This window comes from Sinohyriopsis cumingii, chromosome 18, assembly GCF_028554795.1.
Source record: "Sinohyriopsis cumingii isolate HCF-2022 chromosome 18, ASM2855479v2, whole genome shotgun sequence".
NCBI lineage: Eukaryota > Metazoa > Mollusca > Bivalvia > Unionida > Unionidae > Sinohyriopsis > Sinohyriopsis cumingii.
Genome location: NC_142978.1, coordinates 46,835,929 through 46,853,993, shown reverse-complemented (window position 1 = coordinate 46,853,993; position 18,065 = coordinate 46,835,929). Strand labels below are relative to the sequence as shown.

At 33.7% G+C, this 18,065-nt stretch overlaps 1 protein-coding gene across 5 annotated transcripts in view; it reads left to right on the top strand.

Moving 5' to 3' along the window:
• Positions 1–16,979, top strand: part of LOC149776562 (rho GTPase-activating protein 15-like) — a 108,922-nt gene extending 91,943 nt beyond the window's left edge. For all 5 annotated transcript variants that reach the window (XM_089941021.1, XM_089941023.1, XM_089941022.1 and 2 more), the window contains one exon: positions 5,427–16,979. In XM_089941021.1, coding sequence (XP_089797147.1) covers positions 5,427–5,598 — 172 coding nt within the window. In that variant the 3' untranslated portion in view covers positions 5,599–16,979. The remainder of the gene's footprint in view (positions 1–5,426) is intronic.
• Positions 16,980–18,065: the final 1,086 nt, after the last annotated feature.

The following is an 18,065-nucleotide window of genomic DNA, read 5'->3' as shown; positions in this document are numbered from 1 at the left end:
CAACATATCACAGATATTATATTGGATATCTCTGTTCCAAAAAGAAAAGTTTTCACAAACATGAACTCTTCCAAAGTTCCTTGAATCAACGCTTTGCTGCTGCTTGTGCCAGATTTTTTTCTCTTCTATAATGCTGTACTAGGGTTTTGAGTTCAACATTCCCATAGTCTGTTTGTTCAGACATGGGTATCTTGAATATGCCCTTTTTTATTTGTTAAATCCTTATTTATTCAGTTTATCTGAATGCTGAACTTAAAATAGCACAAAAGCTCTCAGTGCTGAATGTCTGGTGAAAAGAAACTAAAATTCCACTGAGCTTTTAAATTGCCGGCATTTAGGATTGCTAGTTTCAAAATAACGCTGCATAATAGGTTAGATCTATCCAACATGTACATTGGGCTACATCATTTTCAGGCTCAAAATCACATACTGGTATTTCCAGTGACATTTTCCCAATATCCAGCAGACTGATATACATGAAATTCATTGTCATCATAGCTATCACCAGCCAGTATTTACCAATTGAAAACATCGTCTGACGACAAATCCTGTTGTGATTAATCCATTTTGTTTTCCTGTGTGGCCCTTATTTGAAACATGCATTTGTAAAACTTCCATGATGAAAGTAAGGTTAAAACTACCATCAATGCTTGTTTCAGTGCCCAATGGGCTAATCAAATTTAGTTTAATAGCCTTGTCGAAACTAAGTATACAGCTATTTTAACATTTTCGCATCAAGCGCTGGGAGATGGCTTCTGGCAGCACGAGTTACATCGTGACATGCACTTTTAAAGTTAAAAAAGTTTGATGTAATTTGAGGAACGTGTATCACTGCTTTAAAGTACACAAATTCATACAAATCTGGTGCACTTGCATGTAGTGGCATCATTTTTGACCCAATATTTTATTCATGTGAGTTAGACCACTTGGAGGTGTTAGATGCAATTTTCAGTATATATTTTTTTCTTCTTCTGACAAACCCACCAGCAATTTCTCATTTTGTTGACACAACGCACAACAGAAGTGATTTTCATAACCAGCCTTCCACTGTCAGAATCAAAATAGTTTGAAACACAACCACCTACAGAAGGTTTTTTGAAGTGCCCATCCCCAGGGGGATATATGTTTTACTGGAACAGCCCTTAAATACATTCACCCAATCACATGAATGACAATTAGATGGGAAAAAACTCTTTAACTTGCCATGATCACTTCTAGGTGGCACCTGTTTTAAGATTTTGTTTAGTACTATAGAGATAGTTCTACAAGACCTCCTGAAAATCCTTTGAAAATCATAACAAATTCAAACCATGTATACCCAAAGTCTTCATTTTTATAATGTAGTAAGGTTGTTGCTACATGTGGTAAACATTATTCTTTTTATTATCAATATTGCTACACGTGGTAAACAATTTTTTATGCAGCATGGACTTGGTTTATTATGACCTTGTGCTCCAACATGGAATCAATGCTTCATGTTCTTGGGTTTTTTTTAATGTGAACTGCATACATATTTCCACTTGATTTATTAATGAGTGTTTTTTTTTGTTGTTAATATTTTATATACTTTGGACTTAATTTCCTCATTTTATGGTGCTTTTTCCATTTGGTCTTATTTAAACTTGACAATGAAAAATTCGAAAAGTTTAAAGTGAGTAAGGACACTAATGATGTATACTTTGCATGTGCTAAATCTTCTTTAGGTATAGTTATTTACGTATGCATGCAGTGTATTCAGTCTTTAGTTGGAAAATGTCTGGTATATGGTGTTGCAAAAGAGCATTAAAAAAAAAGAAAAAGGTGAAATTTCGTCCAGAAGAATGTAATATTTGAGCCTTTACCTTAAGAAGGCTTCAGTTGTAAGAATGGCGGGGGACATCACAACAGTTCTCCCTCGATACAAAGTTAGACGTATGATAATGGTGGAGATTATTACATCAGCATACATGTATTTGGAGGAACAAGAAGCTTCATAATTGTTGCAGAATTCATCGCAGATGCTGCTATAGCTGCAAATGCATCAACTGGTCAGGAAGTTATGACATCGTTATTAAATTTGGGTCAGTTATTGTCCGTCCTTCGATCACAATCATGGATAATTTGGACCTTATGGGGGAGTGTATCCCCATGTCTAGGCTGCACAGTTGGCAGAAGAAAAGGAAATTACAGACTGTCTGTCGTGACCTGTGGAATTCTAAAGCATTTTACTTGGAAAGTCAACTATTAGTGTCTTTTTGCCACAATAGTGTAGGATCCTTTCAGGCACTTTTACCACTAAGTTGACAACACAGATACAAATATCACAGTGGTAAATATAAAGTTCTGCTGTTCTACAAGGTGGATAAGAGAGACTTTCACCTCACAATATCATGACAACATCTTTAGGGTTTGACCTGGCATTTCTAGTCAATTATTGGCTTACCAAAAAAGTGGGCAGTGATCATGCCTGGGAATCAACAGCTTGGATTACCAAGGTCAGTAAAAGATCAGCACACCATTCTATGGCTAAAGCTTGGCCTACATAGTTTTTTGGTAAGATGAGACACCTGTCTTTGGTCATTATGACTTGAGTCACACAATTCCATGGCACCCTCTGTGACACCCTTTGGGTCACCATTATTATTTGGATTGGGGAAGTGAGGGCTTAAGCAGCACAGGAAGTTCACTCCCAACTGGCCATGCCTGATGTTCAGACATTTAGGCCAAATCAGCTATGGCCTCAGAGGAGAGATGAACACAAGCAAAGAGATGAGGCCAAATACTGTCAGATCAGCAACAGGACATTTCATCCTCAATCAAATTTTAAGATGCAGCAGGCTTCTCAGTAGAGGAGGCAGCTTAATGAAAGGATAAGAAACAATGTTTCTTTTTCCCCAAGCCTCCTTAGAATCACTGTTGAGTCAGTAGAAAGCCTACTTGCTTGGCACCAAACTACTTCATTTCCATCAGCATTGGATCAGCCTCTTGTCATAAAACAAATAGGTTATCCTAGTTGTTTCCAAGGAGATTCAGATATCATTTATCTACCCTTTACCTCTCTAATCTTCTTCTCATTTCATGATGCACATTTTCTAGAGAATGCAGAGATTTTGTGGGTGAAGAAGACTGTCAAAAACCTGAACTCTTAGGTTTTATTCCAGTCTTTTTCAACTGTCAGAGGCAAAATGAAAGCTCAGACTGGTCATAAAACTCAGTCAACAAATACACTAAAGTGGTGCTAAAGTTCAAAATGGAGGCAGCTCGTTCAGTCAGACTTTTCACCCAAAGGGATGAATATGCAATCAGTCTAGATTTGACATAAAACTCTGCCAACAAATACAGTGTGATCTAGATTTGACTGATGCATATTCATCATCCTTATTCATTCAGCTGCATACAAGTTCCTTCAATTTGACTACAAAGAGGAACTATATGTTTCCTGAGCTCCCATTTGGTTTCAACATTATAACTTCTGTTGTCATCATTTCCAGACAACGTTATCGACAGATACTGTAACATATATGGATGACATCTTCCAAAAACACATGGTAAGATCTATTTTAGTGAAAGGTAGAAACACTCTCCAGCCACATTTAGGTTTTAAAGTGAACTGGATGAGTGTTGGATCTTGACCTATTCCAGCCTTTGGCCATCCGGGCATGGAGTTTATCATCGATCTCAATATCATCAATGTTAAGCAATTGAACATAACTTCACTTATTTAGATTTAGTCATTTCTACATTGCAAGCATGGTCCTTACTCATCCAACTCCATAAATGAAAGGGAATGTTGATTGTGCCCCATCTCAACTTCAGCTGTACTTTTTTGGATAGTTTTCTTAGGAATCATTTTCTATGCAACATAACATTTTGACATCATAAAGAATAATTAAGACCATCAATCAAGATTCAGGAGCCCAAAAGGAATCACCTTATACAACCATTAATCTGTCCAGCCATCTGCCCCTTTTACACATCATGTAGCTAGAATAGTTTAGTAACCTTTGCACATAATTTAATATTATTTGGTAGAGGAATTGCATGTTAGAGGTTTCATTTTGTTAGGTCCAACTTTTATGGAGCTGTTGCCATATGTCCTTGCAGCTCCAGTAAATCAGATCTTTGTAAGCAGCATAGCTTAAGATCCAGTTTGATCTGCACATTTAATTATGGCCATAGATGTTCCTTTTGTGGATCTTGTCAGTACCATATTTAACATCTTCCGATTGAAGTCACTTTTAACAAGCATAACTCTGCACACCTTACATAATTGTATGCTATTTGGTAGGTAAATAACCAATTATGTATATGTATGCCTTTTTAAAGATTTTGTCTTTTTATTGTGAATATGGTGAATTTTTTTTTCTCCCCTTTTTCTTAAATATTATATCTCCCCTACTGCAGATTGTTCTAACCAGCATAGTTCATGAACCCTTCAGTATATTCTGATGAGATTTGGTGTGTACTTTGGCTCATGAACCTGGATCTGCCTCTTATAAGTTTTGTATTGTCAACTCCATTTAGGATAGAGTTATAGCCCTTGAAAATTAACTTTTATCTTCATGTTAGATGTTTCTTGCAATTGGAAAAACTCAAGAACCATTTAATGTGTTCTGGTAAAAGAATTATGACTACTATCACAATGACTTACATGTACTTATATGATTTAGTCTTATTTTAGAAGAGTTATGGTACTTATGGCTCATAATCCAGATTTGGGTTTCTGCCAAATAGTATCAGAGTTTTTTAATTTCAGCCAAAATTTGCATGCATTCAGATTGATTTCCAGTATTCCACAACATCATTTACAAGAGTTATAGCCCCTGCTTCCATGTTCTTGGTTTTAACAGCATACTTTTACTGAAGAATATTGCATTTCAGCCAGACATTTTATTCCCTCCTTACATAACTGTGAATGAGTTGGATTTCCTGGCTCCCAACTTTGGTTTTCCAGTGGAAGTTATTTCTGTTCAAGGCCCTTTTAAGTAAATTGATGAGAATGATGTCCTTTGTGAGGCATCCACCACGGCTAGCTCTGTGTATTTCTGGACATACAAAAACATGGGGGGAAAGACAATACTGTTCAAAAGAGCATTATACAATTCCTTTAACAAGGAAGCCAATCTACTGGACAATTTTAGTTGGAACTTGTTTGTAATGTCACCTAGTGTAATAGTTACAAATATGTATCTCACAGTTAAAATCACAGTAACATCCTTGTCAGGATTTTCTAAAAGTAGGGAGTGGGTTTATCACTATGAAAAAATATTTTGCTAAAAATTTGTGACATTCAGAGTTGGATTTATCATGGGAGAATTGCAATAATGCTAGATTTTCTAAGATGTTCAACTTTGGCAGATTTGAAATCATTTTTTATTTCTTTCCATCTTCTGAATTTTACTTGTGAAAGCTTTTAATGTCAGTTTCTGTTTCTCTGTATTTTTCAGATTGATAGAAAGTGAAAAAGAGAACAGAATGAATTCATACAGTGTTGCAATTGTGTTTGGCCCATCACTGATATGGCCAGAGATCGCAGCTGCAAATTTAGCAACTAGTATAGTGTATCAGAGTAAAATAGTGGAATATATTCTTGTAGAATACAAAAATATATTCAGGTAAAATAACACAGATTACCATGGCAGTGACATTCCTCGTGCTGTATACAGTTCTTTGTACATGCCTAAATATAAGTGACTGGATACAGATGATACTGTCTTTATATATATGTATATTGTTATGTCATTTGGCTGTTAAGCCTTTATATACATGACTCTACAATCAATTACAATTAATTAATTTTATATTCTGCTGTTGTCATTGTTTACAGGAAATAGAGATACATTAATCCAGTGTAGTATGTATGCATGTGGTAGTGGGCTCAAGGACATTTTTATGTAACCTTTGTTGTCATGTGTGAAATATATGTATCACTTTATGGCAGGACAGCATTGTCATAAAGTAACTATTGACAACATTGTCAACAACTGACAGCTGACAGCACTGTTAGCAACATTATGATTCCTTGTTCATGTTTTGTGTTAAAATTTTGGCGAGTTACATACAACAAATGATGAGTTACTGAAAACAAGCAGTGTATTAAAATAATCAAAGTATAGAGATCAGGGCTGATAAATGAAATCAAATTGCTCATTGTAGTATTGATATACTGTATATCCTTGTTTTTATGTCCAACTGAAAAACAAAAGAAGTCCTGATCTGCTTTGGTATACTGCATCAGGGTCTGTGTTTGTTCTACGGATTACTTCTAACAAACTGCAGAGACCCAATTCTGCTGGCAAATTATGTGATGGCAGATCTGGGTCTGTGAAAGTGTGCATTTGGACTCATCTTGCTAATTAGTATGTATGATCGTCTCTTATTACAACTTCTGCTTCTGATGTTGAATTATTATATTGAGCCAGCTATGGCAGAAGCTTGACATTTTGGTTCCTGTGTGCATGTCCAGCTGTTTTTGTGTCCATCCACATCCTACATTAACCTCAACATGAAAGATTTTTACTTTCGTTTTAAAAAAGTTTGTTTAATAAAAGGTAATCCATTGTTCGGACAGTAAAATCTGTCACTAATAATAGAGGTTGTTTAAATCAGGTTTTGCTATATAATGATTTTCCTTTTCAAAAAGAAATGTGAGTTACAAATGTTCTTTTACATATCAGTGGTTAATCAGTGATATATTTTGAAAGAGACTGTATTATATTCAAGCCATGAGAATGACATGTAGTCACTTGCCAGTGTTGTAATACTTCGATTATGTCAGGCATTGCTTGCGTGCAGTAAATCATCATTTGGATACGTCACATAACAGTGTGCATACAGACACTATGTTTTACAAAATTCTTGTGTACAAACATTCTTTTGTCTTAAGAAAACTAGGGATTAAACTTTCATGAATGAGAGATTTTTGGTCAGCTAATGTTAAAAATCAATTGTAGATAATGGGTTTTGTGTAGCTCAAATCATGAAATATGGATTTTCTTATGTTCTATAGGTGATACAGATCTAACCAATGTACTTAACTCTTGTTTTAAGTATTGCAACATTTGTTACGTCTTTAAGGTTATCTGTTAAGATTTAAGAATGAAAAATTGCCTTATTTTAGTTTGTAATAATTTAATAATTAGTTTATAGTCATAATACACAAGGTGCTTGATTTGTTTTACATTGCATTTACAATAATTGCATAAGGAGAATGACGAAAAATGATAAAACAAAAGAGAAACCAATGCTTAACATTTACAGGTATTCACAAAAAATTTATCACTACAGTATTATTCATTTGAATTATTCATGTTTTAACTGTCTAATTTGCTTTAAACCAATCAAGTTATCATTTACGTACCGTGTGATGCTTCTTTTCCTTAGAGACCTAAAGTCATGTAATCAGAATTATTTTAGTATTGACTGTGACAAATTGATCGATTACCTTATGTATGTACATGTACTCAAAAATAGACCATGAGACTCATTGGATTCCACAATACTCATTCAGCAAGTATTGGTTTTGTTGCCGGAAGAAAACCACAAATAACAACTGGGATTTCATGGGCATACTTCTGCTTTACCAGTAGCATTTTACCATGTTTGAAATACCCACACTTACCTTAATAAGTGCACACCTCTCTTGTTCAAACTTGCGTAAAAATAGACATTTCTTAATGCACCTGCTTCAATCCTTATACACCATACACAATAGAGATTGCTGCTAAATTATGCCTAGGACATAATGATCTTGGAGCCTACTATGATGCATGTTTTGTGTATCTTTACAACTTAACTTTGTGGGCTAAATCCCTCTCAGAATGAATTGTATGTGCTTTATTGGACAAGCCAATATTCATTGAGAAAATATTCCACCCAAGTGGAGAGCTAGACTAAGAAAGCCAAGTCCACCCGAGTCCACCCGAGTGGAGAGCTTGACTAAAAAAGCCAAGTCCACCAAAGTGGAGAGCTAGACTAAGAAAGCCAAGTCCACCTGAGTGGAGAGCTAGACTAAGAAAGCTAAGTCTTCATGTATTATATACCTTTAATGAGGAAAATGTTTTAGGTGTGTGATTATTGAGTTTTAACTTCATGAACTATAACCAAATAATATTTTGAGCTCAAAGTATGGTTTTTTTTGTTAAGATGGTATACAAATGTAAATGTTCCTTCTTGATTGTAATTCTCGGTTTTATTTATGTGTATTATTTTATTGTTGATTTAATTGTTCATCTTGTATAACACTAGTGTGACACTTGCTGCTAATAAAATAATAATAGCAGATTGCTCATAACCCTTGACTTGTTCTTCAAGCAGTGAGAGGTATTCACTCTTGTTGGTTCATATTTTTTTTTTTTGGTGTGATACCTGGTACTGTAAAACTTGGGAAATGAGTATGTCAGAATTGAACATGCCAGGGTTTTATTTTTTAAAAATCATTCCAATATACAGAGAAACCTCTCAGACTAAAATCACCAAAAGAAACATTTTGTTTTGTTGCATTTTCAGTTTTCATAGGTTCTGGTTCTTTTTTTCTTCAGTTAAGAATGATATGTGAGCAGGTGTTATCTCAAATGGAGAAATTTATGTTTTAGCAAGACATCCATAGCCATTCAGTCTGTGATAATTAGGATTTCAGTACACCTGTGTATGTTTCTATGCTAGCTTTTATTTTTACTTACCATGGCTGTCAGCTGATAAAGACCATTTGCTGACCACATGCTTTGTTTTATGGAGTTCATTTTATCATAAATTTGACATTTGGAACCTTGAAATTTCGTTTGGTTTTCGGATAGAGGAGTTTCGTTTTACTGAGTTAAAGGTCAGTAATATTAAAAAACAAATTAGGGACCAGAAACTTTCATTTTAAAAAAGATTTCAGTTTAGTTTTTTTTGGGCAAAGTAGCGTAAGTAGGCCGTTTAGTTGCCAAGCAGTAGGAATATTATGATTTGCCCAAGAACACAGTGGTAACTGAAGTGATGGGAAGGTTTGAACCTGCACCATTTAATTGGTGTATCTGGAACTTTAACCAGTGAACACCATGGTTGCTATGTTGGTAGACTGAGATGTAGGTCTTGAGAGGTTTCTTTTCTTCTCTCCATAATCCATTTTAACTTTCCACAAAATGAATACAGTATATACAATGTACATGTTGAAGCCAATTACTGTTTTATTCCAGTAAGTATCTGTGTCATAAATATACAAAAACTTTTACTTTTGTTACTAACAGTTAATTGTATGCAATCATATCTGTTGATCAGTTTGTTTACATTTAAATTATTTTTCATATTTTTTTTAGACAAGAATGTCTTCATAAATCATTACTTAGTCTTCTGCCTTTGAAAATCATGTACAAATCATAGTTTGAACACTTGCGATATTTTTGGTTAGTTTAATTAGTCAACACTTTTGCAGTACTAATGTTGAAGAGTTGACAACAAATCACAAGTGATATACAATACTCTACAAATATGTGATGAATTTTGCACCAGTTCATGAATACCATATAACGATACCTTCTCTTTGTCACATTTTGTATATTATATACATTGTATATTTATTTTGAATATGAATATTGAAGCTTTTTGTAATGTACGGAATATTAAATAATACACGTCGTAATTTGTCTTGCTGGTAAAAAAAAAAGGTCACTCCCTCACTATAAGGCCTCTCCTTGTAAGACAGTTATTGTTGCAAGAAATGTATTTTTATGAATCTTGTTCCATTAAGTAGTAAATTTCAGTTCTGTGTCCTTGATTATAAGACAGTCTCACTAAAAGTAAATATATGGCTTCCATTGACAGCATTATAATGAGAAAATACTGCGTAATGCACTTAATTATAAGGCATTCTCACTCTAAGTAAGCGTATTCTTTGACTCCCATGGGTAGCTTTATGAGGAATACTGTGTTATGAACATTAATATAAGCCTGTCTCACTATAAGTAAATATATTATATGGCTCCCATTGGCAGCATTATAATGAGGGAATAGTGTTATGTACTTTATTATAAAGCTGTCTCACTACAAGCATATTCTTTGGCTCCTGATGACAGCATTATAATGAGGGAATAGTGTTATGTACTTTATTATAAAGCTGTCTCACTACAAGCATATTCTTTGGCTCCCATACACAGCATTATAATGAGGGAATAATGTTATGTACTTTATTATAAAGCTGTCTCACTGCAAGCATATTCTTTGGCTCCCATTGACAGCATTATAATGAGGGAATAGTGTTATATATTTTATTATAATGCTGCCTAATTATAAAGCAGTATACTCTATCGCTTCCATCGATAGCATTATAACTAGGGAGTACTGTTTCGTGCACTTCATTAATAGGCAATCTTGCAGTAGGACATATTCTCTGACTACCAAGGATAGTGTTATAATGAGGGAGTACTGTATTTTACATTTTATATGAGTACTTAAACAGTAAGTAACATATAATCTGTTGAAGTTCTTGTTTTTTGATAAAAGTATATTTTGGTATTTAACATAATATCAACAAATGAGACATAATTTTGTATTTTCTTCTTTAGGTATAGACTGAAAGAGTATGTGTTCTATGAACTTTACATGGTCATTTATTCCTGTCTGGATAAATATAATAATGAACTTACCTGCTACATAAAGGAAGGCAACATGCGATTGGCATTATTCATTTTTACCACCCATATTGTCTAAGCCGGTCTTGAAATTACCAGTAGTCCACTATCCCAAAACTAGTATACCTACCATTGGACTAGTAAATTTACACTGGGAATTGTCTGAGTTTTGGTATTAATCCTCATATTAAGTAATAAATTGTAACTGAAAGGCAAAGTTTTGTCATTGGTTTAGATATTCTCTTTGTCTGCTAGAAGCACAATTTATCAATTATCCATCGGTATGAATCATTTACAGCATTCCTATGATGTAACCAACTTCTGTGGATTATAAAAACTCGGTAGGATTAGTAGATTTTGAAAACTATTAATCCTTATGGACTTCGACATGATTTGTGTAAAATTCGAGCCCTGTACAGTTTGGATATTCATATGCCTTGCCATTTCACATTCCATTGATTATCATGTTCCATATAACCAGATACTTTTCATGAAATAACATTTTTTGTATATGAAAGAGCAGTAATGACGGTTTGTTAAATATGTTTTTATTATATGGATTAAGGAACCAAAATAATCATTATCAATATACTTAACCTGTTAATTTTGATGGAAAGTTTAGATGTGTACAAAAATTTGCTTAAACTTAACATGTACATGGATCCATTTTAATGTAGGTTCTTGCTTGACAGTGTATATGCATATATATCTATGTATATGGTTTAATGGCACATCAGCACAATCCTGGCTATTCAGCCCTGGTTAAATTTAGGTATTCCAAAACTGGTTTATGTTATCTATTGTCCATCTGTTAGCACAATTTGTTGTTCCTATTCCTAAACTACTTAGAAGATTGTTATGAAACTTTATATGCACATTTGTCTCTAGTTGGTCTGAAGTGAAATGGTGATGCTCAGAAATTAAATAAGGCCATCATAGTGGCCATCTTGAAAATCTTTTCCTGAAAATCTTTTCCTGAAAGCATGGTTTTGACTAAAAGACTTTTACAATGTCTAGTTGGTCTTAATGAAACTGGTGCCAATCTGACATCCAATGTGGGCACTATGACAGGAGGATTTCACCAGAAGGCTTCTTATCATGTCTAGTTGATCTTCAGTGCAAAATGATGCTGATTTAGCATCTGATATGGTAACACGTTAACCATCTTGAAGAGCTTGTTAATTTCGCTACTTTGCCTGAATGGAAGGTCATATCAACATGCGTTTTTCACCGGAAGAGTGATTAGGGTATCTAATTGGTCATAAATGAAAATTGTGCCACTTTGACATCCAATATGGCCACCACAGCAGCCATCTGGAAAATTTTGTTATTGCTTCTTTTTATCCCAGATGGAAAGTCCTGTCGATGTTGGGTTTTCACTAGAAGACTAATTATGACATCTATTTGGTCTGAAATGACAGTGGTGTTGATCTGACCTCATAAATAGCCACCATGGCACTGTTTTGAAAATCTGGTTATTGCTACTCCATTTAAATGCAAAGTCAGCAGCTTGAGATTTTCATTAAAAGGCTTCCTGTGGTGTCTAGTTGGACCTCAGTGACAATGATGTCAGTCTGCATCCAATATGGCCAACATGGTGGCCATCTTGAAAATTTTGTTATCACTACTTCAGTAAATATCCATATTAATATGGACAATGTGGTCAAAATGACAGCAGTATTTGACCAAACAAATTCACCAAAAGATGTATACTATCCAGTTGGTCCTAACTGCAAGTGGTGACAAATTGTATATCAAATAAAGCTGCCACACTGGCCATCTTGAAAATCTTGTTATCACTACTGCTGAACGAGTGGTCATGTTGGAATGGGGTTTTCAAAACAAAAAAGTCTTATAATGATGTCTTGTTTGAACAAAATAGAAACATTATGCCATTCTTACATCCAGTATGTCTGCCACACTGGTTAACTTGAAGATCGTATTACATGTGAATATCAAGGATGGTTTAAACACTTGGCAAGTCAAAAAGAATAAATGGTCAAATCGAAAGTCTTGGAAACTCTTTTGGACAGTGGAGTGTCAGTCCTTTCTGGGTACTCTCTGTTATATAAACCACAAGCTTTTCAAAGTCTAAAACCTTCTCAGCTGGAACATAATGCCAAAACATGGAAAAATATCGCCTTTTATGAAGAGCGTGTTAGGCTTAGTCTACACCCAAACTCGACAGGGGGTACTTGACATTGTAATACAAATTATATGCAGTAATTAAGCCTGTCTCAACAATTAAAGATCCATTTGCATTGTTAATGAAAGTAACACTTAAACAAGACTTTTTTAATAAAGATTCTGACCTTAAAATGTGCCATGGTTCCTTAACATCTGGAATCAATATGACTAACTGGTTGATCCATTTTAAAGTACTTTGTTTAAAACATATATAATTCAATCAGAATGACTTGGTATTTTGATTTTTCAAAGAATTATTTACCATTGCCAAGTGTACCCAAAAAAAAGGAAGTTAAGTGCATGCCTCTTGCATATGTCAGATGTGGGAAATATCTGATTCACATCCAGCATGCATCATGCATGTACACCATTGATCTTAGGAGGACCAGCCCCTAACAACTATGCAACAGAAAGGTCAAATTTCAAGGTCATTTTATACCAGCTATGCTAAATAACTAATAGATACATTAATGGCATCATTGTCTCAATATAATCAGTTTTTCATACTCGAGTTTATTCCATCAAAATATAATCCTGAACTTATATATGTGAGCTTATGTAACATGGCTGATTATCCAGACAGAAGAGACTGGAAACTGGGACCGGACCACCTTTTCACAGAAACTGCTCAGGTCCATGCACATAAATTTTAGGTGTGTGCATAAAGAATAAATACATATCAAATTACTAGGAAATTCAAATGCATAACCTCCCACATTTGTGTGTGTTTTGTTAGCAAAGATTATCTTTCCCCAGGTATCATTACTGTCCCTTACACCTATATAATTATTTTCCTTGTACTAATATTGATTGAAAATTTTTATCGTATAGATCTCAAAGACTTAAATTTACACCAACAATGATCTTGGAATAGTAATAAAGGCATTTACAAATAAAATGAACAACCTTTCTTCATGTGTTCGAGTATAATATTGGAAAAATTGTCTACTCAGAATTTACTAACACAGACTACATATCATATATACTCACTCACTGTTAGAATCCAACTGCAAACAATATTGCCTCTTTTCAGCCTCACATAATGTGCTGGCAGATCAAGGTCTGTGTTCATTTTACTGATTACTACTGACAGTCTGCATTGACGGGTATTGGCTGGCACATTATGCAGCAACAGATCTGGTTCTCTGTAGTTTGCAGTTAGACTCAACATATATATATATATATATATATATATATATATATATATATATATATATATATATATATATATATATATATATATATATGGTAGTAACATTTACCAATTTCTCTTTCTTGCCCTCTGGATGGGGCATATATTTCAGTTTCTACCTATATCTGTCACATTGCATAAATTTGTTGCTACTTATTACATTTTGAAGGACTAAGTGGATTTAAGTGAAATATTTTATGAGGCTTGCCATTAAATTAGGAAATTTTCAATTTGAAGCATTTTCTGACATAATTTGGACAGACTGATAGTCATGCTTCATTTAAAACTTGGCCTTTTTTCCTGAACTAAGCCTTCAATTGCACCATATTGACATGGCATATGTGTCATATGGAAATATTTCTACTTTCGGTTAACCTTTTGCATGGAATAAATTTACAAATTAAAAGAAATGTTTTTCTCACAAGAGTAGTAAACAGTAGAGCAAGCTTACATCTCCCCAAATGAATTTTCTTTAGCTCTAAAAGATCTTTTATTTTAAATTCCAATCATCCATCAATATATGGTTGTATGTTTAAATTTCATGAAGGTAGTTGATTGATTTCGTAAAAATAAAAAAATTACATTCCTGTGATATGATAAATGGTTGATTTGTTGTACAATGCATGTTACATTTTTTGGCTTATTTTGCTTTTTTCACAGACAATAAAGGGGTTGATTTTTGTAAGATATATAAAATAATTGATGGTTTTACTGGAGATTTGTATAATCATTCATTTTCTCTGGAATGCTTTAATTGCTTTACAATAAATGATGAAAGGGCACAAAGAAGTTTCATGCCTTTCAGTTACTCACTTTTGTCCTGGTGGAAATTATTGTCATAGTGAAAATATTTGCTTGACATTATCTGCCACAAGAAGAAAATTATAGCTGTGTATTAAATAACAAGTGTGAAACATTTATCGACTATATTATCAAAGTTCCTTTCAATTTATTTTCCTTTCTTACCAACCATCTGTCCATCACACCTCTGGGTTGCATCTAGGATGTACAGTTCAGAAATTCCTGCTAACATTGAAATGTTGTGCAAAATCTTTTAATCACACAACATTAATGGTTGGACACAATTTTTCATGAATCATGCATGGTTTATTCCCAAGAACTGACAAAATGTTGTAGAGATAGAGTGTTGCTATTATATATAACCATTTCAGTTGATTGAAGAGCAGCGGTAGCCAAGGAATGCCAAATCACGAACTAATTGTTATATTTCTTTAACAAAATAGATATATGTAATCACATTCAGCTGAATGTAAAAAGGCATATTTTAATGTAATAAGGCATATTTGATTCATTAAAAAATTGCACCCTTAGTTCAACTGATTTCAGCATTTCACAGATGCAATCACTTTTCAAACATCTGCAGTGGCAGTCAAAAGAGTTTGAAAAACACAACCACTAGACTGTGCCTGGATTCACTTGATAAGGAAAAAGTTATATCAAAGTAAACATTTATAGTGTGAATAAAGCAAGTAAACAGTGTTAATTTGGACTGCCAACTATTCATGATATTCTTGATAATTTGGCCTCCTGTTTTCCTGTCAAATCTTTCATAAGAGTGCTCTATGGTGCTAATTGTTGCTGCACATTATTGCATTAATGCATCAACCCTTCTCCCGACACTCCTCAGTCATACATATCAGGATCATCATATAGTGTGCAAGCCGATTCTTATGCCATATTGATCTTTTGATGAATCCGAGTGATCGGCATAGATTGATCATATTATTGTAGGTGCATCGTACACAATTATTTTTATGTTGATTCTCCATATTTTTGTTATGCTTTCAAAGAACAATCTGTACTAGGTACACTGATGGAGATCCTTAATTTCAGTGGCTACTTTCATGTGACAGCAAAGTTTAAGCATTCTGTACTGTTTCAAAACTTGGACTCACGAGTGATGACTGTGTGGTGGAAATGGTGCCTAGTTATAGTTTTGTACTTTGAAGTGATAATGATAACCCCAAAACCTTTAAAACATGAGGTAAAGAAATAACATAAATTTTTATTTTCATATTTTAACACCAGTTAAAAAATGGGCTATGTTATAACACTCTTCTTGTTCTCCTTCTGTTTTTAGTCATTTTGTATGACCAGATTGGCCCCCATTTTTTCAAGATTGGGTCCACTTTATTCAACTTAATGGGAAAACAGGGCCAAAATTTACTAAATCCTAGATGAAACCCTGACATCTTGGTAATGTATTTTCCAGAGGTAAGCTTTCTGCCACTGCATGAAGGCAATAGCCACAGATCTATGTATTACTCAGAAATTAGTGTAATTCTTTGACAAAATAAAAATATAGTTTGATTAAAAGAAACTTTCAGTTATTCTGCATTATACACTGACCTTCTCCAATCCTGTTAATAGGACCCACTCAGGAATGTCTTATTTCTGTCTAGGAATTCATGCAGCTAGAATGTTAAGCATATTATCATTTGTTGATAAAGGAATGATAGTTCCCTTAGATGTCTTTGAATGGTCCTTTAGTGTGTTTATAATGAAGCCACTACACTCATGTGTGCCATACAGAATATGGTTGTTGAATGGAAATTCATGAATGTGTTTATGCTTGCTTTTTATAATTTGCAGTATTTCAGATTCTTCTGTTGAGAATGAAATGATCTTATTTTAAAATCAGTTGCAAATAGAGACTCATTTTTTATTGAGGAAACAAGAATGCTGTTAATGAAAAAAGTTGTTTCATCTTAAACAACTTTGTTAAGGTTTTTATATTTTGATGCAGAAGAAAGAACAGAAAATATAAATGTTATTCCTTCACAGTTCAGTAATTTCCAATTATTCTAGAAACAAATTTTTTATGTGTAACATGAAAAATTAAGATTTTCATTTTAAAAGTTTCTATTTTATGTTACAAGTTTATATCATTCCCATGTACAGTGTATTAATAATTTAACCTTATTAGACTACAAAAGATGGAGGGGTCATGTAGTAGATCCTGTTTTACAGATTAAAACACAGTATTGAAACGTGTTGTTTTGTTCTTTGTTTATTACCGCCATGTTCCTTATTTGTCTTAATTCCATTAATTCTTTTTTGCAACTTTTTATCATTTTCTTACATAGGTTACACTGTATTGTATTTTATGGACTATCTAGAAACGTGAAAAAAAATGGCATCAGTGTGGATTGAAAAAAGACAACTCTTGTGAAGGTTAAGATAGTATGCTAAAGTGCATGTCAGTCTAAGCACTTTTCATGTTTTGGTGTTGTGTAATGAGTTTCAGATATTACATTACAGTTTGTATTCAGCAGAAATTAGGTCACTTCCATCGACACTGTTACAAAGAATATCATACACTACATTTAGAGCAGTCCAACTTTACTGTTACACAGAATATCATACTACAATTTTTTAACTCCACCTAAACTGTTACAGAGAATATCATGCTACAGTTTTTTAACTCCACCTATACTGTTACAGAGAATATTATAATAGTTTTTTAACCCCACCTATACTGTTACAGAGAATATCATGCTAGACTTTTTAACCCCACCTACTATACTGTTACAGAGAATATCATACTACATTTTTGAACTCCACCTATACTGTTACAGAGAATATCATACATCATTTTTTAACCCCACCTATACTGTTACAGAGAATATCATACTACATTTTGTAACCCCACCTATACTGTTACAGAGAATATCATGCTAGTTTTTTAACTCCACCTATACTGTTACAGAGAATATTATAATAGTTTTTTAACCCCACCTATACTGTTACAGAGAATATCATGCTACATTTTTTTAACCCCACCTATACTGTTACAGAGAATATCATACTACATTTTTTAACTCCACCTATACTGTTACAGAGAATATCATACTATATTTTTTAACTCCACCTATACTGTTACAGAGAATATCATACAACATTTTTTAACTCCACCTATACTGTTACAGAGAATATCATACTACATTTTTTAACCCCACCTATACTGTTACAGAGAATATCATACTACATTTTTTAACCCCACCTATACTGTTACAGAGAATATCATACTTCATTTTTTAACTCCACCTATACTGTTACAGAGAATATCATACTAC